Source organism: Oryzias latipes, chromosome 10 (genome assembly GCF_053564925.1).
Source record: "Oryzias latipes strain Hd-rR chromosome 10, Olatipes_Hd-rR_3.1".
Taxonomy (NCBI): Eukaryota; Metazoa; Chordata; class Actinopteri; order Beloniformes; family Adrianichthyidae; genus Oryzias; species Oryzias latipes.
In genome coordinates, this window is record NC_136246.1 from 20,944,892 (window position 1) to 20,964,815 (window position 19,924).

At 39.3% G+C, this 19,924-nt stretch overlaps 4 protein-coding genes across 5 annotated transcripts; 3 read left to right on the forward strand and 1 right to left on the reverse strand.

Annotated features, from left to right (window-relative positions):
• Positions 1-277: 277 nt before the first annotated feature.
• Positions 278-8,431, reverse strand: LOC101165402 (septin-8-A). Of its 2 annotated transcripts, none has more exons than XM_011480282.3 (10): positions 8,280-8,431; positions 6,717-6,831; positions 6,432-6,627; positions 5,000-5,186; positions 4,751-4,912; positions 4,129-4,225; positions 3,777-3,945; positions 3,251-3,383; positions 2,975-3,165; positions 278-927 (listed from the first exon to the last, which is right to left on the reverse strand). In XM_011480282.3, the coding sequence occupies exons 1-10, from the start codon at positions 8,292-8,294 to the stop codon at positions 873-875; spliced, it is 1,320 nt and encodes a 439-aa protein (XP_011478584.1). In that variant the 5' UTR covers positions 8,295-8,431; the 3' UTR covers positions 278-872. The 2 variants fall into 2 exon arrangements, with proteins under 2 accessions (XP_011478584.1, XP_004073383.1); XM_004073335.4 differs by having other exon boundaries at positions 278-1,769.
• Positions 8,432-9,289: 858 nt separating this feature from the next.
• sowahab (sosondowah ankyrin repeat domain family member Ab) lies at positions 9,290-11,278 on the forward strand. The gene has a single exon (XM_004073493.3). The coding sequence runs from the start codon at positions 9,505-9,507 to the stop codon at positions 10,690-10,692; it is 1,188 nt and encodes a 395-aa protein (XP_004073541.1). The 5' UTR covers positions 9,290-9,504; the 3' UTR covers positions 10,693-11,278.
• A 1,451-nt stretch (positions 11,279-12,729) lies between these two features.
• Positions 12,730-16,306, forward strand: gdf9 (growth differentiation factor 9). The gene is made up of 2 exons (XM_004073338.5): positions 12,730-13,230; positions 14,645-16,306. The coding sequence occupies exons 1-2, from the start codon at positions 12,852-12,854 to the stop codon at positions 15,571-15,573; spliced, it is 1,308 nt and encodes a 435-aa protein (XP_004073386.1). The 5' UTR covers positions 12,730-12,851; the 3' UTR covers positions 15,574-16,306.
• Positions 16,307-16,822: 516 nt separating this feature from the next.
• Positions 16,823-19,094, forward strand: uqcrq (ubiquinol-cytochrome c reductase, complex III subunit VII). Its single transcript, XM_004073339.5, has 3 exons — positions 16,823-16,957; positions 18,379-18,548; positions 18,925-19,094. Exons 2-3 carry the CDS (start codon positions 18,395-18,397, stop codon positions 19,017-19,019), a joined length of 249 nt encoding a protein of 82 aa, XP_004073387.1. The 5' UTR covers positions 16,823-16,957; positions 18,379-18,394; the 3' UTR covers positions 19,020-19,094.
• Positions 19,095-19,924: the final 830 nt, after the last annotated feature.

The following is a 19,924-nucleotide window of genomic DNA, read 5'->3' on the forward strand; positions in this document are numbered from 1 at the left end:
AAGATTTTGTAAAGTAATAGTATATTTCTTATTTAGATGAAAGCTAGTAACTTATAATAACAATTTTACCTTAATAACAATAAACAATTATAAAAAGGTGTCTACACTCGGCAACCTTATGTGTTTCTAGGAGGGATCTAGAAGACACTGGAAGGAACCTGAGCCTCACCAGCGAGTAAGCCCTGGCTGTTAGTTGTCACCAGCTGGAGCTGACCAAAACCAGTTTTTGTTTTTTTTAATTGAAAAAAATAAAACAACAACAACGATACAACTATAATAATGCATAATAATATTTATTTCTTCATAATCAATGATATTGACATAACACAAATTTACAAGATTTATTTCCAAAGGTTTAGGTACATTTATTGTTAATATTTATTTTCTTTAATAACACAGTATATTCTTTTGGCACTTAAGACTAGTTGTATCTCCATCTATAGGAAATATTTTTAGAGAAGCACTATTTATAGTTTTAATATTATTTAAGATACATAAAATTATTCTATGAAAACTAAAGGTGCTTCTAAATCATAGAATGATCAAACTATCTTTGTAACCATCAAACAGCAAATGCAGTTCAGTTAACAGTATGAATATCACAGTGTAAGTATTCATCAGTTAGAAAGAAACCATAATAATGGCACGCTAAATGAAGCAGGGAGGCATATTCGGTACAAAACCAAGACTTTGGCAATGGAGAGTGCAGGAAAAAGAGCCTTAATTCATGCAGAGACCATGCCACAAAGCATTTATAAGACAGAAGAGGAAAGTCAAGTTGATGTGGAAGACTTCAGGCTCTCTTAATTCAATTTCTATAAAACGTTCAGTAAATATAGTAAAATTAAAGAAGTTTGACGTTTTGGTGTCTTCTAATTCAAATTCCTTCCTGAGGTTAAGGAGCACGCAGACGGAAGACTAAAGAAGCTATGAAAGGAAAGAAAAAGGCAGGTTATTTGTCTGAACAAGTAACATTCATAAGGCAAAAATTTAGCATTTTCTGTTTTTCAAGTGTCCTGACAGATGTTCTTGGCAACTCAGTGAAGACAAAGGATGCAGTCCGAATGTTGTGAATCATCTAAATGAGTGAAGTGATTAAAGCCCCAAGGCCAGAGGAAGTCAAAAAGGGACACGGATGACAAATGAAATGATTTTATGCCTTTAATTCCCCCTCATCTTTCTTGGAACAAAAATGTTTTCCCAGCTCCAGAACGCTGTAATAATATTCAGCTGCACTCTTCCGGTTGTTGCATATTCTTGATTGTAAATAGAAAAATTATTAATATCTTTTTTTTTTTTACAAACAAAATGTGCATAAAGGCCATTAGAAATCTAAAAAACCTTAATGTGCATAAGTGCCATTAGAAATCTTAAAAAAAAATTATTTCAGAATAATGTCATGCAACTCAAAGCAAAGTTTATTCAAAAACTGAATTTTTGAAAACGCCTCATTTAGAAGCAGATATAATTTTCAACAGGAGGTGAAAACAGATGATATTGACCTTAAATCATCCCAAAAACCTGTTATGAAAACAGTCAATGGGTTGGTCATTCTGTGCCTACAACACTCAGCATAAGGTACACATTAAACACAACAAGTACTGGTTAACCCCTGAGTACACACCAAATTGCATGTACATTTTTAACCAACATATAGTTAGCTCAAACATACGGCATCAATAACTACGGTCAGACATGACAGCCTGTTTTTCCCATGCTGACGGTGGACACATTCCTGGTTTCCCTGGATGTTTTGATCCATAAATCAACTAAAGGGAGGAAAAGACAAAACATGGAGATAACAAAATATGAAGGATATGAAGCATATAAAATAAATGATATGGAATCAAATTGGAATGTCCCATGGTTTGGGCATTCACTTTTTTATTACATTTAGACAACACATGAAGAAGTTTCAGTGAAGTGGGACCTATCAAATTTATTTGATAGGTTAATTAAGATAAAAAATGAGTCATGGAAAGTATTTTTAAAAAGGTCTAATAACTGTATGTAATATTTAAAAATTACTAAGGCCTACTTGTGTTACACTACATCACCAGCAACAAAAAAGGAACATGGCAGTCCTTTCATTTTCTACCTTTAGCATAAATCTGCAACCAGTTCTGACTGCAATGAGCAATGATGCAAAAACACATGTCTGTCACTGATTCTGCAAGTTGGCCTACTTTAAAAGATGATAATTCTGCAATGTCTAAATATAAAAGTAAAATCTAAATTAAATATCAAATATAAATGTTAAATCTAAATATAAATGTTAAATATAAATGTTAAATATAAATTAGAATACACAGTTCAACTTCAATATTTTCAATGCTTGAAGGAGGTGTTTCTCCAAAATCTCACAATGTATTTCCTCATTCATCCTTTCCTTAATACAGATCAATCCTTTCTCCTTTGCAGAAAAAGCAGCACCAAAGCATGATGCTTCCACCCCCATGCTCTACAGTGGGTATGTTGTTCATGGGATGCTGTTCAGACCTGTTACTGACCTCTTATATGTTTAAATGGGAAAACTTGCAGAGCTAGTGAATGACAAATACTACTAACTCAATATGAAAGGTACCAGAAATACTGAATGAAGTTCTACATGTGATGTTGTTTTCTCATCAGTACATGAGCATGAGAATGAAGGAGATGGATTCAACTAACATTCAGAACTCTTCTGGGAGGGCAGCCGGAAGAGATGTTTAGGTTTAAGTTCTATTCCTTTTTTACATGGTGCCTTAAACTGAACCCAGTCAAAAAAGGTGCCGTACATTAAAAGCTCAAAGGCGTATGCATCAAGCTGTGTCATGCAAGCAGTGACACCCCCCCCTGCAGTGTCTGGGCACATTGAGCTAGAACCAATCAGCAGTTTCTGTCCCAAAATGGCCACTAGAAGGGTAATATGATCATACTGATATTTCAGATATTGCTTGTTGGCACTAACATTTAAGTTAGGTGACTGACTTACTTCTTTTTGTCTTTGTCCTTTTTGAATGGCTGCTGTGAGCTTCCTTGGAGTGCTTGTCCCATCAGTGTTTCGGCTGCCACTTTTCTCCTGTTGAAGGCATTCATCTCTTCCTCCATTTCTCGTTTTTTCTCCTCCAGGTTCTTTTTCTCTTCCTGGTGCATAGTCTTCAGGCGCTCAAACCTCCCTTGGAGCTTGATAGGTTGAAGAAAATGATACAGTTAATGATTGTAAATCTACTAAACAAAGACAGGGAGGAATGAAGCTTTCAGTCTTGACCTCTTTTTCTTTTTCTTTCAACTCCACTTCTGCCTCTTTGACTTTGTTCACAAACATCTGCCTCATCGATTCCTCCTTGTGCTGCAGTTCTTTGATGAACTCCTTCCTTTTGGCTTCATACGTTTTCTGAAGGCTGACAGGGTAAATACAAAGATAGCATAATCTTATTGCAAAAACAGATGGAATGATCAAAACCTATTTCCTAAAGATGCTGCAGAAATGAGAGCATCTTAAGGTGAAAGCACAACAAAAGCTTCTCTTTTTGGGGAATTCCTGCTTCTTTTCACATTCCAAAAGGATGCACGGTAGATTAAAAATCCATTGTGGACAAATTGAAATAATTGTATTTGAACTGTAATTATACTTTCAATTTCAACACATTTGAGACCAGTCATTAAGGTTCCAGTCTAGTTGCAACTTCTTACCCTAAAGAAAAGTACAAAAGAAAATAAATCTGTTTGAAATATTAGCAAAAGGCAGACGCCTCAACCTGTAGCTTTTTTATTTAAAATTTCAGGTCCTGAACCTGAAGGACTGATTGTCGAGGCTTGGGTCCTTGAAGCCCATCTCCTCCAGCTTGCATCGACGGTACAGCTCATAGTGACGAGTATGTGTTTGCTCTCGGAGGTCCTCCATGTTAACACGCAGCAGCATCTCTCTCAGCTTCACCAAATCACAATGATTTTCATTTTCCACTGAAAAAGAGAGAAAAAAAGATTGATTATGTTACTTATGTTAATGTATTAAGAGAAGGGTGGAAACGTGACACGCTTTATAAAAATTTCATCGTCATGTCTCATGCTTTATCTAAAAATATAGAGGGCATTTTATAGGCATTTCTAAAATTAGTCAGACAATTATTAAGTGAGCAGAATCACCCTGTATAGATCCCCAGGGATACATCCTTCCTTTCACAGTTTTGTTTCCCACTGTAATGTTTTCAGTGCTTCCAATCACAGCAAAGGGAAGCTGAGTCTGTAACAGAGGAGAGGATGTTTAAAAGTGCTGCACCATGCTCTCCCTGTCAGTCTGACAGTGAATGTTTCATCAACTATGCAAATTCACAAAGAGGCCCGGAAGTATTTTACTCTAACACAGTTCTTGCAATATCTATATTGAGTCAAACAAAAATGGAGCTCGAAAGACACCATTAAAGTCTAAATTATCTTTCTCTCCAGTTATTTTTGAGTCTTCATGAAAAATGTTTGATTGCGTAACCTGACTAATAAAGAAACAAGGAATGCATAACTTGTTTTAAGGCTGTGTGGTGCAAAATTAAAAAAAAATAGTTTAGATTTTTACAAACCTAAATGTATTTAACAGTAAAAATCTTAGTCTCTGTGTGTTAAAGTTTCTAATTTTAGCAGAGTTGCAAATTTTCAGGATCTCTGCATCCTCTTATCCATACTTTATATAAGCAAAACAAATAACTTTGTTTCTGTTTTAATTTTCCTACTACATGGAACACTCACAGTTTGCTTTGCAGTGGATGTTACTCACATTCATGGAAGAGTTGATCTCTGCAACGGCCTCATCCTCTGTTGGAAACTGATATATCTGAACTCCGTTGCTGACCAGCTCACTCATCACCTTAATTTTTAGGTTGACCAGTTCATTCCTGGTTAAAGTGTCTGCCTTTGCAATAACAGGGATGATGTTCACCTGAATAAGGAAGACAATGAGGAGTCCGAGGTACACCAGAAAGATCTGCTGCAGGCTTAGACATAAGGAGCTTTGACCGGTCATCACCTTGCTGTCCAGCTTCTTCATAGTGACAAGATCAAGGGCCTTCAGAGAATGTCCGTTTGGAGCAATAAAATATAAACACGCGTGGATTCTGGTGTCATGGTAGTTCCACAGCGAGCGTTTTATCTTCAGCTCTTCTTCCAGGTATCTCTTAAACTGAGCGTCGATGTACTCAAGAATCGGTTCAGAGCTGCACAGAAAATAAGTTGAAAAGTTACAAGAATAGGTCCTCTGTTCTCTCATTTATAAACACGTGACTTGACTGTGTTCCACTTGTTGCTTCAGAGACATTTTGGTGCCCTAGTGGTATAGCGACCTAGAGTGCCAGTGCCTCTGCCTTCAACCTGCTTCCTTTCCCCCACTTTTCTGCACACATCCCAGCATAACTCATGTGCACGGTAGGTTCTGGGGATGAGTTGTGCTCATGCTGCTTTGATGCTGACACCCTGGACCTAAATTCTCATTCATTCTCAGGTGGAGGGACATGACCCTCTCGTCCACCGGAGTGAACTCCAACACTTGGCGGCTGAGATGGGGGCTCACGAGTAAGCCAACACCAGCCCCGTCACCTTTCACCATGAGCAAGTCCAGAATGGTAGAGAGTCTAACCCTTCTCTACGGACTGAGTTTCAGAGCCCAGGCTATGTGTGGAGGTGAGTCCAACTATATCTAGCTGGTAGCTCTCAACCTCTCGCACAAGCTCAGGCTCCTTACCTCCCAGAGAGGTCACGTTCCATGCCCCAAAAGCCAAGTTCCATGACTGGGGTTTGGGCCGCCGAGGCACCCGCCTTTGACTGCCACCCAAACCAGATTGCAGCTGCCCCTTTTGAAGTCTCCCATAGGTGGTGAGCCCATGGGAGAGTGGCCCCACGTCGTTCCTTCGGGCTGAGCCGACCGGGGTCACCAGGCACTCGTCTGTGAGCCCCTCCCCTAGGCCTGGCTCCAGAGTGGGGCCCCAGTGACGCCAATCCGAGCTACGTATCTGGGTTCTTGATTTTACTTCTCATGAAGGGCTTCTGAACCGCTCTTTGTCTGACTGGTCACCCAGGACCTGTCTGCCTGTCTGTGACATGCAGTTACCATAATTACAGCTGCACATGAGAACACTATTAAACGAGACTCTGTTTAAAGACAAAAAACCCAAGACAGTGAGTGATCAACTCACAAGCACCCTCCTTTGTCAGCAAACACATACAGTACATGCACTTCAGCACTTCATCAAATAGCAATACACCCCTGCTGCTGACAGAGAAAATGCCAAATACTGGCAGTGATCCCAACAATACAAAACTATTGCATAACAGTTTAATCATTTAAAATGTTTTTTCTTACAATATTTTTGTAAATATTAGCTTTGAAGAAACTTGCTGGAACATGGTCAAATCAAAACCTAATGCAAAGTTTTTTTAGTCTAATCAAAAGTATAAATATGCACCTTTTTACATGGTTGATCTGGTCCCCGAAGCCCACAGTGTGTACCACAGTCAGCTTGAGGTTGACGTTGCTCTCTTGCAGATCATATGTTCGTGGGAGCACCTTTACCTCCTCGTCATAATGGCTCGCTTCCTCATTTTCAAAGATTGTTCTGAAAAGAGTGTTGATAAGGGTGGACTTTCCTATACCGGTCTCCCCTGGAGAAACAGTAAATGGAAGAAACGCTGACAAACACACTGCAAAGTAACACGTCTGATTAGAAAATAAAGGCTGTTTGGGGACATACCCACGCAGAGGATGTTGAAGCTGTAACCTTGTTTTACTGCTCTTTTGACCAGCTGATCGGGGAGACTGCGTAGCCCCACATGGCCACTGAGCTCCAGAGTTCGCTTTTCTTCATTCTAAGTTGCAAATTTAAAAAAAAGTTTACAGTATATCACTACACGGACCGTAACATAAAATAGTTTTATTGCTTGAGGTCCTGGTGTCCACATATAAGGACATCACATTGAGGGTTTCATTACCACTGTAGTTAATTCTCTATACCTGGGGCCCTGTGATGACGAAATAAAAAAAGTTCAGGTCTCAAGAGGTTTGAATACAAAGTCAATGACAAGAAGGCAGAGCAATATTGTGGCTCAGTCCTGTCCCATTCTGCTGTGTCATGTAAAAAGTATTTTCTGAAAACTAGGTTATTTCTCTTTCACAAAAGGTTAAATCTATTAAAAGGTTGTCTTTCCTTATTAGTTCATCAATTGGAGAGAGGAGTCACTTTAATTATGGAGCAGACATCAAGAAATTACTGTAAAAATCATTAGAAGCATATTCTTTAAAGACCCAGCCTGACAAAATGTGTGTTTTTTAACACACAACTGAGTGGCAAATTCCTAATGAACTCCTAGACGACACAGGCTTTTGGATTTTGGCTAAAAAGGGCATAATCATTATTAAAGGACCGCTGGGAACACTTTTACAACAGATCAAAAGATAATTGGGACTATAAGGTTTTCCACGATAGAAGCAAGAAATAAGTGAATGCATCTGAGTCTGACTATGAACAGTGCTAACTCTGTGTGAATAGATCTTTGGCTTCAAGCTGGATGCTCTTGAGAAGCCAGATTCCCCCATGGGATCCTGGCATCTAGCAAAAGACTTAACATGAAGACAGGGTGTTTATTCAACACAACAAGCATCCGTTTCTGCCTGTCTCTGTGTTTGTCCACACACACACACACACACAAATACAAAGAGCTCTTTATTTAGCTGTTATTTCACAAAGTGGAGGATACCCAAGCAGTCCACTACTCATAACCCTCCGTCACCCATCAGTTTGAAGAGCAACAGTCTTGGTGTTCAACTTTACCAGATTTTTAAATATTGGACTCCAGTTGTGCGTTTTAATCATTAAATCTTGACGTTCATTTGTTATTACTAGTCTAAACTGATTATCTTAATGTCTGACGTGATTCATTCAAGTCATGCTTCCTCCGTCTTACTTCAGCACCATGGATGGACATCTGCCGTGTAGAGGCTGACAGATGATGTAAAACCGTGATGCTGCATCACGCAGGCCGATGTTTAGATGCTGAGGCCAGCTTGTGTTCAGAGCATCAGGGGACTCATCGAAACGACGAAGCGTTTCTCTCCCTCAGCTTTGGCCACAGCTCTCATTCAGATTCACGTGACGCAACGAGCCTCCTCAGCACCGCAGAGCCGTCGCTGCTGCCCCTCACAACCACAAACGATCCTAGCTTGTCCGCTTCGTTATTATTATTATTATTTGACGGTCCCGTCCGGTAACTAAAAGCGAGCATTGCATCATCGCGCACTCCGTTATTAAAGCACTCACCTCTCCGGGTTCCATAGTGAGGAGCGTCTGACTGAGCGCGGAATCGACCCGTCTTCAGTCAAATCTGCTGCTCTGGCGCTGAGTTTGCTCCGGCTGCAGGGAGGCGACACCACCTCGGTGCTGGAGGGCGAAATGACAACGACTGGAGAGTTTTTAAGGGACCTGTGGAGGCCGTTTATTAAATACCTCAAAATGCACTCAAAAAGTATAAATAACAAATATATAAATATATTTTCATACATTTTATTTAATAAATAAACTAAAATTAAACGGTTTTACTAAAATTAATTTAACAGTTAATTCATCCGTATTTGGACTCGTACTGCAGGCTTTTTTTGTGTTAAAAATGTGTTGCCAACAGTTAATTACATTTTTGTCTCACTAAATGCCCGTTTTCCCACAAATTATCCACCATCAACATGTAGGCCTATTTATCTTCGAATTTTAATCTTAATTATCCAACTTTGAAGGCAGTATGTAATTTATGTTAAAAATAAAACAAGTTTGGGTATTTTACCACTGCTGTTTGGGAAACATGCCATGTTTAATATGTAGTAAACAATTAATTATGGCTAAACCAGGCTAATTATGGTTAGAATAATGCTTACAAGTCAAAATAAATGACACCTTTCAGTGGCTATCCACCTCATGAAAATTAAATAACTATTTTACCACATTTAGACATTCATTTCCACATGTGTTGCATTTATGTCACATTTTCTCAGCATTTATCCCATATAAAAGCATGATTTGTGACTTGAGGGTCTTTATATGCCAAATATGAATCTAAATAATAGGCACCAGAGCAAGAATGGATATTCTGACCAATGTAATGATTGAGTAATAGCTGTTTATTCTTCAATAAAAGTCTATGGAATTTTGGCTTTTTGGAACCAACTGGTACTTCCTGCTTGGAACGCGAGTGAGGAGGGGTCACTCATTCCAGGTCCATTATACAGTCTATGGTTTGTTCTTGTTCACAATTGTCAATAAAGAGTATTTAAAAAAAAGCAAAATAATCTCAAAATGTTTATAATCTAGCAGTTTTGGGTTTTGTTTTTAAATAATAGTGTTGGTTTAAAATAAAAATAAAAGGAATAAATGGGGTGGATTTATTAGGAATGGCGCCGGAAGCAGCAGATTGGATGAGGACAGGAGGAGGATCAGCGGAGTTATCCCTGTGTCTGTCGTGTCTTTTCCCGTGCTTTAACTCGGTGGGACGAGTATGGCTTTGACCCAAGAGTCTCTCCTGACTTTTTTGTTGGAACGTGGAGGCAAAGTGAAGAACTCCGAGCTGCTGAACAGTTTCCGAAGTGTCTTTGACTGCTGCGATCCCGCGGAAAAGCAGCACAATAGAGACCGCTTCAAGGCGCTGGTGAACAGCGTCGCTGTGGTCAAACAGATCGACGGGGTGAAGTTCGTCGTGGTGAAGAAAAGGTATCAGGATTTTGTGAAAGATGTGGCACCGAACCTCCCCCAGCAGGTGGATTATAGCGGTTCGGGTCCAACCCAGACCGGCTCTGAGTCCAGTTGTTACCGGAAGATTGACTCAGATGCTGAAAACAATAACGAACCCGCGGACGCTGCTGTTGCGCTCAGAGGGGGTTCACGCACGCGCAAAGGTCCGGATTCTACCACTGTTAAAATTCTGAATATCCCCGGAGATCAGGTGGGCAAATCTGGAGCAGTGTTTGCCGTTGTTGCCGTAAAATCCCCACCTAGAGACCTTCCACCAGCAGCACACCTCCAAGCGCAGAAAAGTGCAGAAAACTTGGTTTGTGGCTCAGATTGCAGGTTGGATTCAGCAAAGCAAGCCCAGAGATGGCAGGCAGAGGCTGCAGTGAGGCATCCAACTCTGAACCCATCAAGACAAGCAGATGAGGAGTGTGTACCTTTAGAGCCACTGGCTCATGAGTGGCTGGTGAAATGTGCAGCTGGACTTTGGGAACACATACACGCTTTGCTGTTGCGAGACACCCGCCTGGCCCAGAAGAGGGACTTTGTGTCGGGTTTCACAGCTCTGCACTGGGCTGCCAAGGATGGCAACTGCGGCATGGTCCAGGAACTCATGACGGTCTCCAGAAAAAGAGAGACTTTTGTGAACAGCAAATCCCATGGAGGATACACGCCTTTGCACATTGCAGCCATACATGGACACACTGAGGTGATGGAGCTGTTGGTGCAGAGGTACGGGGCCAGTATAAGCGACAGGGACAATGATGGAAGGAAGGCCATCCACTATCTGGAGAAAGGGGCTTCAATGGAGGTCAGAGCACTTCTGGGAGGACAAGACAAGACAGAGGAGGAGGAGGATTACAAGGGGCAGACAAAAGGCTTCAACACGATTAGTAAACTGTTCCACCCTCACATGGGGAAAAAGCAAAAAACAAGCAAGTCGGTACATGAGTGGTGATAAACTCAGCGTCTTTTAGAACTAAACAATGTGTACTTTTTGCAAATATCTTGCAGAACATAGTACAGTGCATCACTGTTAATGTACTATCCTTAACTAGTACTTCTAAAATCTAAAACTTTTGTATCATTTTCTCTTAAACCGGTAAGCGTCCTGCATTTCATAGTAAAACTACAGTGTCAGGTTTGAAGCTGGTCTTTGTGTGGGACTTGCCGCAGAAAAACAAAGCTTTTTATTAGGCAGGACATGGGAACACGGCCTTTGGTGAGGTCAGTTATGCAAAGTATGTGAGCATGTCGGTGACGGTTGGAATGCTTCCTTTATCTGTTTTTTCTGTGGACTTCAAAGTTGGAACACATGAGCAACGCCTTATTTTGTAGGTTTTTGGACTCCTTTTAATAATAAAATAAGTCATCTTTTACCAGAAAGAAAAATTTTGATTAAACTCAATTTACTGGGATTACTTATTGCTTCATGTCAACAACATATTATAAAATGCAATTAGTTTTTCCCTTATTGTACTTTTTTGTGCATATAAACATAGTCTTATTGTTTTAATAAAAACAATTTAGCATCTACAAGATAAGTGCTTGGAACTTTTTATGACCTTGTGTCTATGGGATGAATCATTTGTTCATAAAAGGTTTTAACTGGAAAACACACAAAATAAAAAATGTACTTTCTGAGGATACAAAGGCCTAAAAACATCACTCACTTTTTCCTACAATACGACTTCCATCTTTGCTGACGAAAAGGAAACACAGTCCCTCGTGACCTGAACGAGTTCACGGTGACAGTGCAGCCTGATTAAAGCTGAGACAGAACAATAACTTTTGTCTTTTAGGGAGGGGGGGGGGGGGTCACGGACACGATAACAAATGCAGCTGCTACCTTGGATGTTTAAAATATAAAACTCCAATAATAATCCCATCTTTGGTTTTTCTTGATTTATTAATTAAAGTGTGAAATGAGTCAAAGAAAGGATTCTTTACAGCCACAAATTTGGATACATGAACCTGTAGCAGCAGCTGAGCTACAGAACTCTTGAAATAACACAAATACAATCTCTCAAGATTTTAAATTCCTAAAGAGATTATTCAAAACAATTAACCTTTTTTGTTTCACAAAGAAACATTGGATTTCCAGCAAGATATTGGTGGATAAACTCTGCAATCTCTTTCAAATGATGATTTGTGTCCTGTGTCCTGCACGATAGCGCAGTGGTTAGCGCTCTTGCCTCACAGCAAGAAGGCCCAAAATTCAACTCCTGGCTAGGGGACCTTATACAGATTCACCATTCTGTGTAGAGTTTGCATGTTCTCCCTGTGCATGCATGGATTTTTCTCTGATGCTGGCTTCCTCTCACCATCCAAAAACATGCCTCATAGGTTACACTAAATCGTCCCTCATTTGTGGCCCTGCGACAGACTTCCAAGCTGTCCAGCATGTCCCCTGCCTTCGCCCACATGTGACCGGGATAGACTCCGGCAGCCCCTGACCCCTGTAGGGACAAAAAAAAAAAGAATGAATTTGTGTCAACAACATACAATGATAGTAATATTTAACTGAACTGCTTGCTCTCCTAGGTCAACTCAGTTTTGTGTAGCACTATCCTGACATTATTTGTTTATTATTGATGTTGTCGTTTTTAGTTTAAAAACCCATTACAATGAAACTTGTGTTTTTGGTGATTTTAAGATGTTTTTGTAGTGTTTTTCTCATGATCTAAGACACGTGTAAAGAAAATGAAGATTAAAACTGCGTTTCAGAGTACCTTTTATTCAAATCGCGATATAAAAGGATTTTTTTTTTCAAAACAACTAGATATGAGACAAAAATTAACATTTTGCATGCATTTTATTGCTTAGTAATGCGATTTTAAGTCAGATGGAATAATTTAAAATAAGGTTGGGATTTGGACCATTTACACATGTGAATGTGGATTTTTTTAAACCAAAAGTAATAAACAGTTGATCAAATGAAACCGGATATCACTTTTTCCTTAAAAAATAAGGTGAGTTTGCCAACCGCCAATAGGAGGAGGAGGAAGAGGAGTGGTGCGGTTGATTGGCAACACCTGCGCTCGTTGGCCGAGACGTGTGCGTCGTGCGCGTGACCCCTATATCTTTACTAGAGTCTCTCTCTCTTTACTGCTGACTATGTTTACAATGGACCGATCAAAGCCCGCGGCCTCCGCCGTCTGCTGCCTCCGCGGTGTTTTGTTGCTGCTTCTGGTCAACTGCAACGTGCCGCTGCTCGTCTCGTCCCCCTCCAACGCGCTCCTCCCCCCGGACGAGTTCACCTACCCGTACAGCAGCATCTTCTCCCCGCTGCTGCGAGCCCTGTCGGAGCACGGAGGATCCAGGTGGAACCCAGGTCAGAGGCGGAAGGTGAAGCCCGAGCGCAGGTACATGAGGTACCTGACGGAGGTTTACAAGAAGCCCTCCCGGGGGCAGAGGAGTGTTGTCGGAGACAAGGTCTACAACACCATCAGACTGATCAAACCCCAGGATGAATGTGTGGTACAGAGCAGCACAGGTGAGTAAATGGGGACTACAACACCCACAGTGCACCACCAGTCCACAGCAAAACTCCACGGACATCGCAAAGTAGCAAATACAGTCTTTGGGGGGAAGAAGTTGATATTAAAATGTCACAGAAAACCAAACTAAGCTTTATTATGCTATACTTTTTTGTTTTGCTTTAAAAAATAGCTTTCCATATTTTTTTAATTGAAAAATTGAAGTTATTGCACCCAGAAGAAACAAATATACAGAGCAGCAGTTAATGGTAAAACAGAATAAAACTATAATACTCAAACAAATTTGGTATTGCAAGGCTTATTTTTCGGGTTATATGTAGTAGTTTTTTTTTTATCTTCGATAACTTTTATTCAAAAAGTTCAAGAATTAAAAGGAAAAAAAATAATTGAAAGATAAATAAAACAGAAATTCAAGAAAAGCAAAACAAATGTTATGTGCTTAAGAGCCAAATGACATAATCTTATTATACATATACATTCCCCATATTCTTTTTAAATCCACATCAATTGAAAATTCTGTTAAGATGTTGAATAGCTTTAGCTTTCTTTGTTGCTCTTGAAAGTCTTTTTTTTTTTTTTGGACAAACTTTATTATAAACTAGACGCTGAAGAAAACATTACTACTGTGCAACCTACACCTCAACATTTACAGTGCAGAGATTTACATTATCTTTTTGATCATACAATATTATGAAATGAATAAATATCTAGTTTATTTTGAAAGATTAAATGTTTTTGTGGTCTAAATGTTTTGCATGCATTCTATTATTTTGTAATAGGATTTAAAGTCCAGATGAAAGCAATTAAAAGAAGGTTGTGAATTTAAGCATTTACACTTGTAAATGTGGAATTTCTCAAAATTAATAAACAGCTGAATAACAAAATTCCCTTTCCTTGGCAAACCTTGTAACTCAAAATATAACATGACATCAAGAATATTAATTTAAATATTTACATTTAACTTCCTCATTAACATAGCCTAACTGTAACTCCAATCTCTTAAGTTTCAAAGTGCTGTTTTTGCTTAAATTTTTTGATTTCTGAGGTTAATTTTGGTTTATAATGTAGGAGTCTTCAGCAACAGCCGCTGTTTATATGATTTCTGCAGGAAAAGTTTTCATAATTAAGTGTTTTGTTTTATGAGCTACTCAAAATGACTCATCCTTACTTTACTTAAGCTTTGTACAGCTCTTACTGTAAAGTGCCTTCTGAGCTCCATCACAGCATTTGCAGCTTTTCCAGCTGATAGTTTAGCATCCCAACAATGTTTAGGGATGCTTGTCAATATTTTGTGTAGATATTTTTTTATCGTTTGTGCAGCTTTTTTGAAGTTTTGTATTTTTATTTTCAAATAAATGCATTCTAAAATGTTTTGCTTTGATCGTGATGCATTATTTTCTTGTTTTGCAGAAAGTTTCACGCAGGATTTGTCTTACAGCCTTGATCAAGTTAGAGATGAAGAACAGCTTTTGAAGTCAGCCCTGCTGTTCAGGCTTGACCATGAACTTCCAACACCTGCGATCTCTGTTTGTTCCCTTAGTCTCAATGAGCCTTCAAACCATTGCCAGCTGTGTCTAGGTTCCCCCCATGCTGTGAATCTCACAGCCAGTGCAGACAGAAAAAAACACCGGAAATGGGTGGAGCTTGACATCAGCTCAATGATTCAGCCAATTATAAAGTTTCCAAAGAAGAATATAAAGCTGCTTGTTAATGTTTCATGCCCAGATGGGCAAAAAACCTGGAGCAGCAATCACAGAAATCTGTTGGAGTTCACTCTGAGGTACCCTCCTCTGATTCTTTATCTCAAGGACACGGGCAAATCTGTCCACCATGGTGTTGCAGTCAATACCAGCTCAATCCATACCCTGTTCCCTGAGGCAAACGCATTTCAGAAGCCAGTGGTTTTCAAGCCTGAACGGAAACACAAGAGGAGATGTAAGAGGGAGCCGTCCAAGAGCAAGCGAGGTGATAAAGGCCTGGACATCCACCTCCCGGATCTCCTGCCCAGCTCCGTGTTCCCAACCAGCGACTGTGCCTTGTACGATTTCAAGGTGCGGTTCAGTCAGCTCAAGCTGGACCACTGGATTGCTTTCCCACCAAAATACGACCCAAGATACTGCAAAGGCACCTGCCCGAGGACCATGGGTTTCATCTATGGCTCGCCGGTCCACACTATGGTACAGAACATCATCTATGAGAAGCTCGACTCCTCTGTGCCCAGACCCTCGTGTGTTCCCTCCCACTACAGCCCCCTCAGTGTCATCATAGTCGAAGCGGATGGCTCTTATGCCCAAAAGGAGTTCAAGGACATGATTGCTACTAGGTGCACATGTCGCTAGCCATACACCAAGCTCCTCTAAAACAGTTATCGCTGCACTTTTTTGGTGTATCAACCATTCTGGCCAGGCTCAGTGAGTTCATAAATTTAATGCACAAATAAAATCATCTAGAGCAGATGATGCAAATGCAAACAGAAGTATGGCTGTTTTCTTTTTGTTTAAAGCCAAAGAATACCAATTGAACATACCAGCGATGGTCCAACACATTTAAAGGGGGAGAATGAGTGTGTGGTTTTCTGTTATGTTGTTTGTTCTTTTTTTATTTTTTGTTAATTTATTATGATTTTTTGCAGGAAGTCTGCCAATGTAACACAATTGACAGATTTTAAGTAGCCCTGTTCTGGACAAGACAAACAAAGAAACAAACAAACAAAAAAGAAGCCGTCACAATCTCTTAACAGACCTTTTACAGATTGTTTTATTCTTGAAGATGCCTGGAAGCTGTTGGAAGGGGCTGCTGTCTTCCCCACCTTCAGAATGAAAGTTATAAAAGTGCGTACTTAATACTTCTGGTCACTAAGTGACTCTGTTTGTGTAATATACTTGTAAACTAACTTCATGTATGAATTTGTATAGGTTGAATGTGACTTAAGACAAATCTATTTATGGTTGTCAAATGAATTCACTGTGTGTCTGCTCTGCTCAAAAACATGCAAAAAAAAATGTAAGCATGTCAAACCTTTCTAAATCAGTTGCATAAAATAAAAAAAACATGTTTTGCATTATTATTGCATTAATGAGTCTGCATAGTCTTTCTTTACACTTCTACATTATTTTGACAACAAAAGTTGTTTGAGTTTTAATCTATTTTTAAATCCTGCTTTAGAAAATATTTGTGTGCACTTAAAAGGTTAATTTTATTTCAGTGTTTGTCCAATTTTAAGTTACTTGTCTATTCAAAAAACAATGTAAAAGTTCTATAAATAGACTAAAATAATACAATTACAATTCTTGCCAAAAAATTTAAAAAAAATTGAATTACTACTGTATGAACGAAATGGTATTTTAAATTGTTGAAACTTCATATTATGCATATAAGTTACTGATTCTGATTTTAATTCTTTCAGCCATAATAAAATTAACAATTTATCTTGGAGTCATTGTAGATTGCGTGAAAGGGGATTAGTGTCCCTTCTTGTTAAAACAAGCTTGGAGATGGGTGGTAATTTAGCGAGAAATTAATTTATGACAAAGACGGACTTTTATTTTTTACTTTCTTGATTTAAAGAACAAATTTCTTGCAGTTGAAGCACCACATCTAAATGTTGGAAGGTAATTTTGTGACCTCCTGTCCTCTAGATGGCGCAAGTTTCTTGTCGTTAGTCTATAAACGGCAGATTGTCACCGGAAATTCTTCTAAAGAAATCCATCGGTGAACAGGACGGTAAGGCTCAATGTCACCAGTTTAATTTCGAACATTATCAGATTTTATAGGTGTATTTCCAAAACCTTATTCTAAATCATGTATGCTGAGTTAGTTTGGACCAATTTGTATAAAAACTAAATTTGTGTCGCTATTAATTTTGTGCGTAGGTCTGTCTGGTTACTGTATTGGTCAAGCAAGGTGCTAATTATTTTAGCCTGAGTTTGTTGTTTCGTAATAATTTGGACATTTTACGTCTTTAAATTTGTTTATATTAGTTTCATCTGATTTACTGATTAGCAAGCATACATCTCTATATATGTAGCATAGGAAGTAGTCACATTGTCACACTTTAGGCTTTTCTGTAGCACACAAAACTACTGGCACTAGTGACTAACATAATAATGGCAGATTAATTAACGAAACCAGTAAGCAATTTTGTCGACCATATTGATGTGCGTATAGATCGACGATATCCTAATACACTGTCAACTTAAGATGTCTTTTAATTAAAAGGGCGACAGTGGCTCAGGTGGTTGAGCGGGTCGTCCAATGATCGAAGGGTTGGTGGTTCGATCCCCGCTCCCACCAGCCAAAATGTGTCCCACCAGCCAATCATTGTGTCCTTGGGCAAGACACTTCACCCTCCTTGCCTCCAGTGTGGCTCCACTGGTGTGTGAATGTGCATGAATGATCCCGGTGATGGTCAGAGGGGCCGTAGGCGCAAAATGGCAGCCACGCCTCTGTCAGTCTGCCCCAGGGCAGCTGTGGCTACAACAATAGCTACCATCACCAAGTATGAATGAGGAGTGAATGAATAATGGACAAAATATAATCGCTTTGGGTGTCTTGAAAAGCGCAGATAAATCCAATCCATTATTATTATTAAAACAAAAACACTAAAGTATTTAGGTTCTGTTTGAGGAAATCGATGTTTCAGCCAAAGGATTTTCCAACAAATTTGATAAAGTGTCTATTCGCATGTAATTTTCTAAATACGTGGTGCAAGAGGTGAACTTTTTTATTGCCGCACTAAAGGTGAGGATTACTGGTTATCGTTAGGGTTAAACCACCAAATAGTTCCTGAAGTTAACTTGGCTGTTTCTGCTGCTCTGCGCTCCTCCAGGGGATGCATCAAAAGCAGAAAATAAACTTCATACACCTAGATGCGTGAACGATAATGGAAATTTAAGTTTAATTTTAAATACGTGCAGCCAACAACAAAATGCAACCTTAAACGCACTTAAAATAAAAGCGGGCATTGCGCATCTTGCCTGCACTTATTACGTGTGGCCAACCTGACTTTCCATCACTTTGTGTGCTGGCAACATCAGCCTTTTTATTAAAAAAAAAAAAAGTTCACATTTTTAACTCCTGAAGTTTTTTCTGTAGTCAAGTTAATAAAAATCTTTGTGTTTTTCATGACCTGTACTGTTTTTTAGACTTCCTGTGGGGAAAATGGGGCGTCATTTTGGAGACTTGGCCAAAATCCGGCATGTGATCACCTACAGTCTGTCCCCCTTTGAGCAGCGGGCTTTTCCCAATTACTTCTCCAAGGGTCTGCCTAATGTTTGGAGAAGGTTCACAACTTCATTCTTCAAAGTTGCCCCTCGTGAGTGTCTATTGATTGCACACTACTGTCTTTTTTTCCTATTGCATTAATCAGGTGTCTTGCAGTATGTTTTGCTGCTATATTCGTGTAAATGTAAGCAATGTTAACTTGTTCTAAGGTAATTTAATTCTTTAAATGATATAAATATTTGACACAATTTATATGCATTTAATATATACCCGCTGTTAGAGTAGAGGATGCATTAGACGGGGTTAGATGGAGAAAGCTGATTCGCTGGGGCTACCCATGAAGGGAAAAGCGGATTAAATTAGTGTTTTGTGTCATTCTTTAAAAAAAAAGCAGTTTTTCCCCAATCCTGTTTAAAAATCTCAGCTGTAATGAACTCTTGTCAACATTTGTGATCTTATCTCTACAGCCATGATCGCCATGTATTTGACCTACAGCTGGGGAAACAGCGTTCATGAGCAGGGCAAGAAGAAGAATCCTGCTGACTATGAGAGACAAGAATGAATATTTGGCACCTCTCCAAGCTTCTGTAATTTCAAATTCTGTGATCATTAAACCTGAAAAAATATGTATGTGAAATGAGACTGGATTTGTCTTTATTACCTATTTTTATGGTTTGTGTTTTTTCTTTTGTTTTTAATACAAGAGCTTAAGAACAAGAGCTTTACATGAAGGAATTGTTTCAGCCACTGGAAATAAACCATTTTATCTTAAAACATGTCTAAAAGGAGCTTCTCAAATCTCTTTTATACATAAAAGGAGAGAATAATTAAGTTCTGTGCAGTTCTTCAAATGTAGGAATGTTAACAACCCAATAGCTTTATGCAAAATAACATTTCCATACTTTTTATATAGTTTTTCTAAATTGGTGCTTTTTTGATTCTGTTACCATACAAGGTCACTGGGTTTCAGGGACCTACCCAGTTGTCAAGACAGGGTACACGCATTGACTGTATAAATATAGATATAAAATATGTCATATTGAAGCTTCTTCAAAGTAGCCACCTTTTGTTTTGATTACTGCTTTGCACACCCTTGACATTTTCTTGATAAGCTTCAAGAGGTAGTCACCTGAAATGGTCTTCCAACAGTCTTGAAGGAGTTCCCAGAGATGCTCAGCACTTGTTGGCCCTTTTGCCTTCACTCTGCGGTCCAGCTCACCCTAAACCATCTCCATTGGGTTCAGGTCCGGTGACTGTGGAGGCCAGGTCATCTGGTGCAGCACCCCATCACTCTCCTTCTTGGTCAAATAGCCCTAACACAACCTGGAGGTGTGTTTGGGGTCATTGTCCTGTTGAAAATTAAATGGTGATCCAACTAAACCCAAACCGGATGGAATAGCATGCCGCTGCAAGATGCTGTGGTATCCATGCTGGGTCAGTATGCCTTCAATTCTGAATAAATCCCCA

What these genes read in the sequence shown, in the direction of transcription:
- uqcrq (XM_004073339.5), top strand. Translation starts at nt 18,395, where the DNA reads ATGGGGCGTCATTTTGGAGACTTGGCCAAAATCCGGCATGTGATCACC. An exon ending in ATTCTTCAAAGTTGCCCCTC is followed by an intron (nt 18,549 to 18,924) that starts GTGAGTGTCTAT and finishes TTATCTCTACAG; the next exon opens with CCATGATCGCCATGTATTTG.
- sowahab (XM_004073493.3), top strand. Translation starts at nt 9,505, where the DNA reads ATGGCTTTGACCCAAGAGTCTCTCCTGACTTTTTTGTTGGAACGTGGA.
- LOC101165402 (XM_011480282.3), bottom strand. An exon ending in TGAAGAAGCTGGACAGCAAG is followed by an intron (nt 4,913 to 4,999) that starts GTGATGACCGGT and finishes TTCCTTATTCAG; the next exon opens with GTGAACATCATCCCTGTTAT. An exon ending in CTCGACAATCAGTCCTTCAG is followed by an intron (nt 3,384 to 3,776) that starts GTTCAGGACCTG and finishes TTACCCTGTCAG; the next exon opens with CCTTCAGAAAACGTATGAAG.
- gdf9 (XM_004073338.5), top strand. Translation starts at nt 12,852, where the DNA reads ATGTTTACAATGGACCGATCAAAGCCCGCGGCCTCCGCCGTCTGCTGC. An exon ending in TGTGGTACAGAGCAGCACAG is followed by an intron (nt 13,231 to 14,644) that starts GTGAGTAAATGG and finishes CTTGTTTTGCAG; the next exon opens with AAAGTTTCACGCAGGATTTG.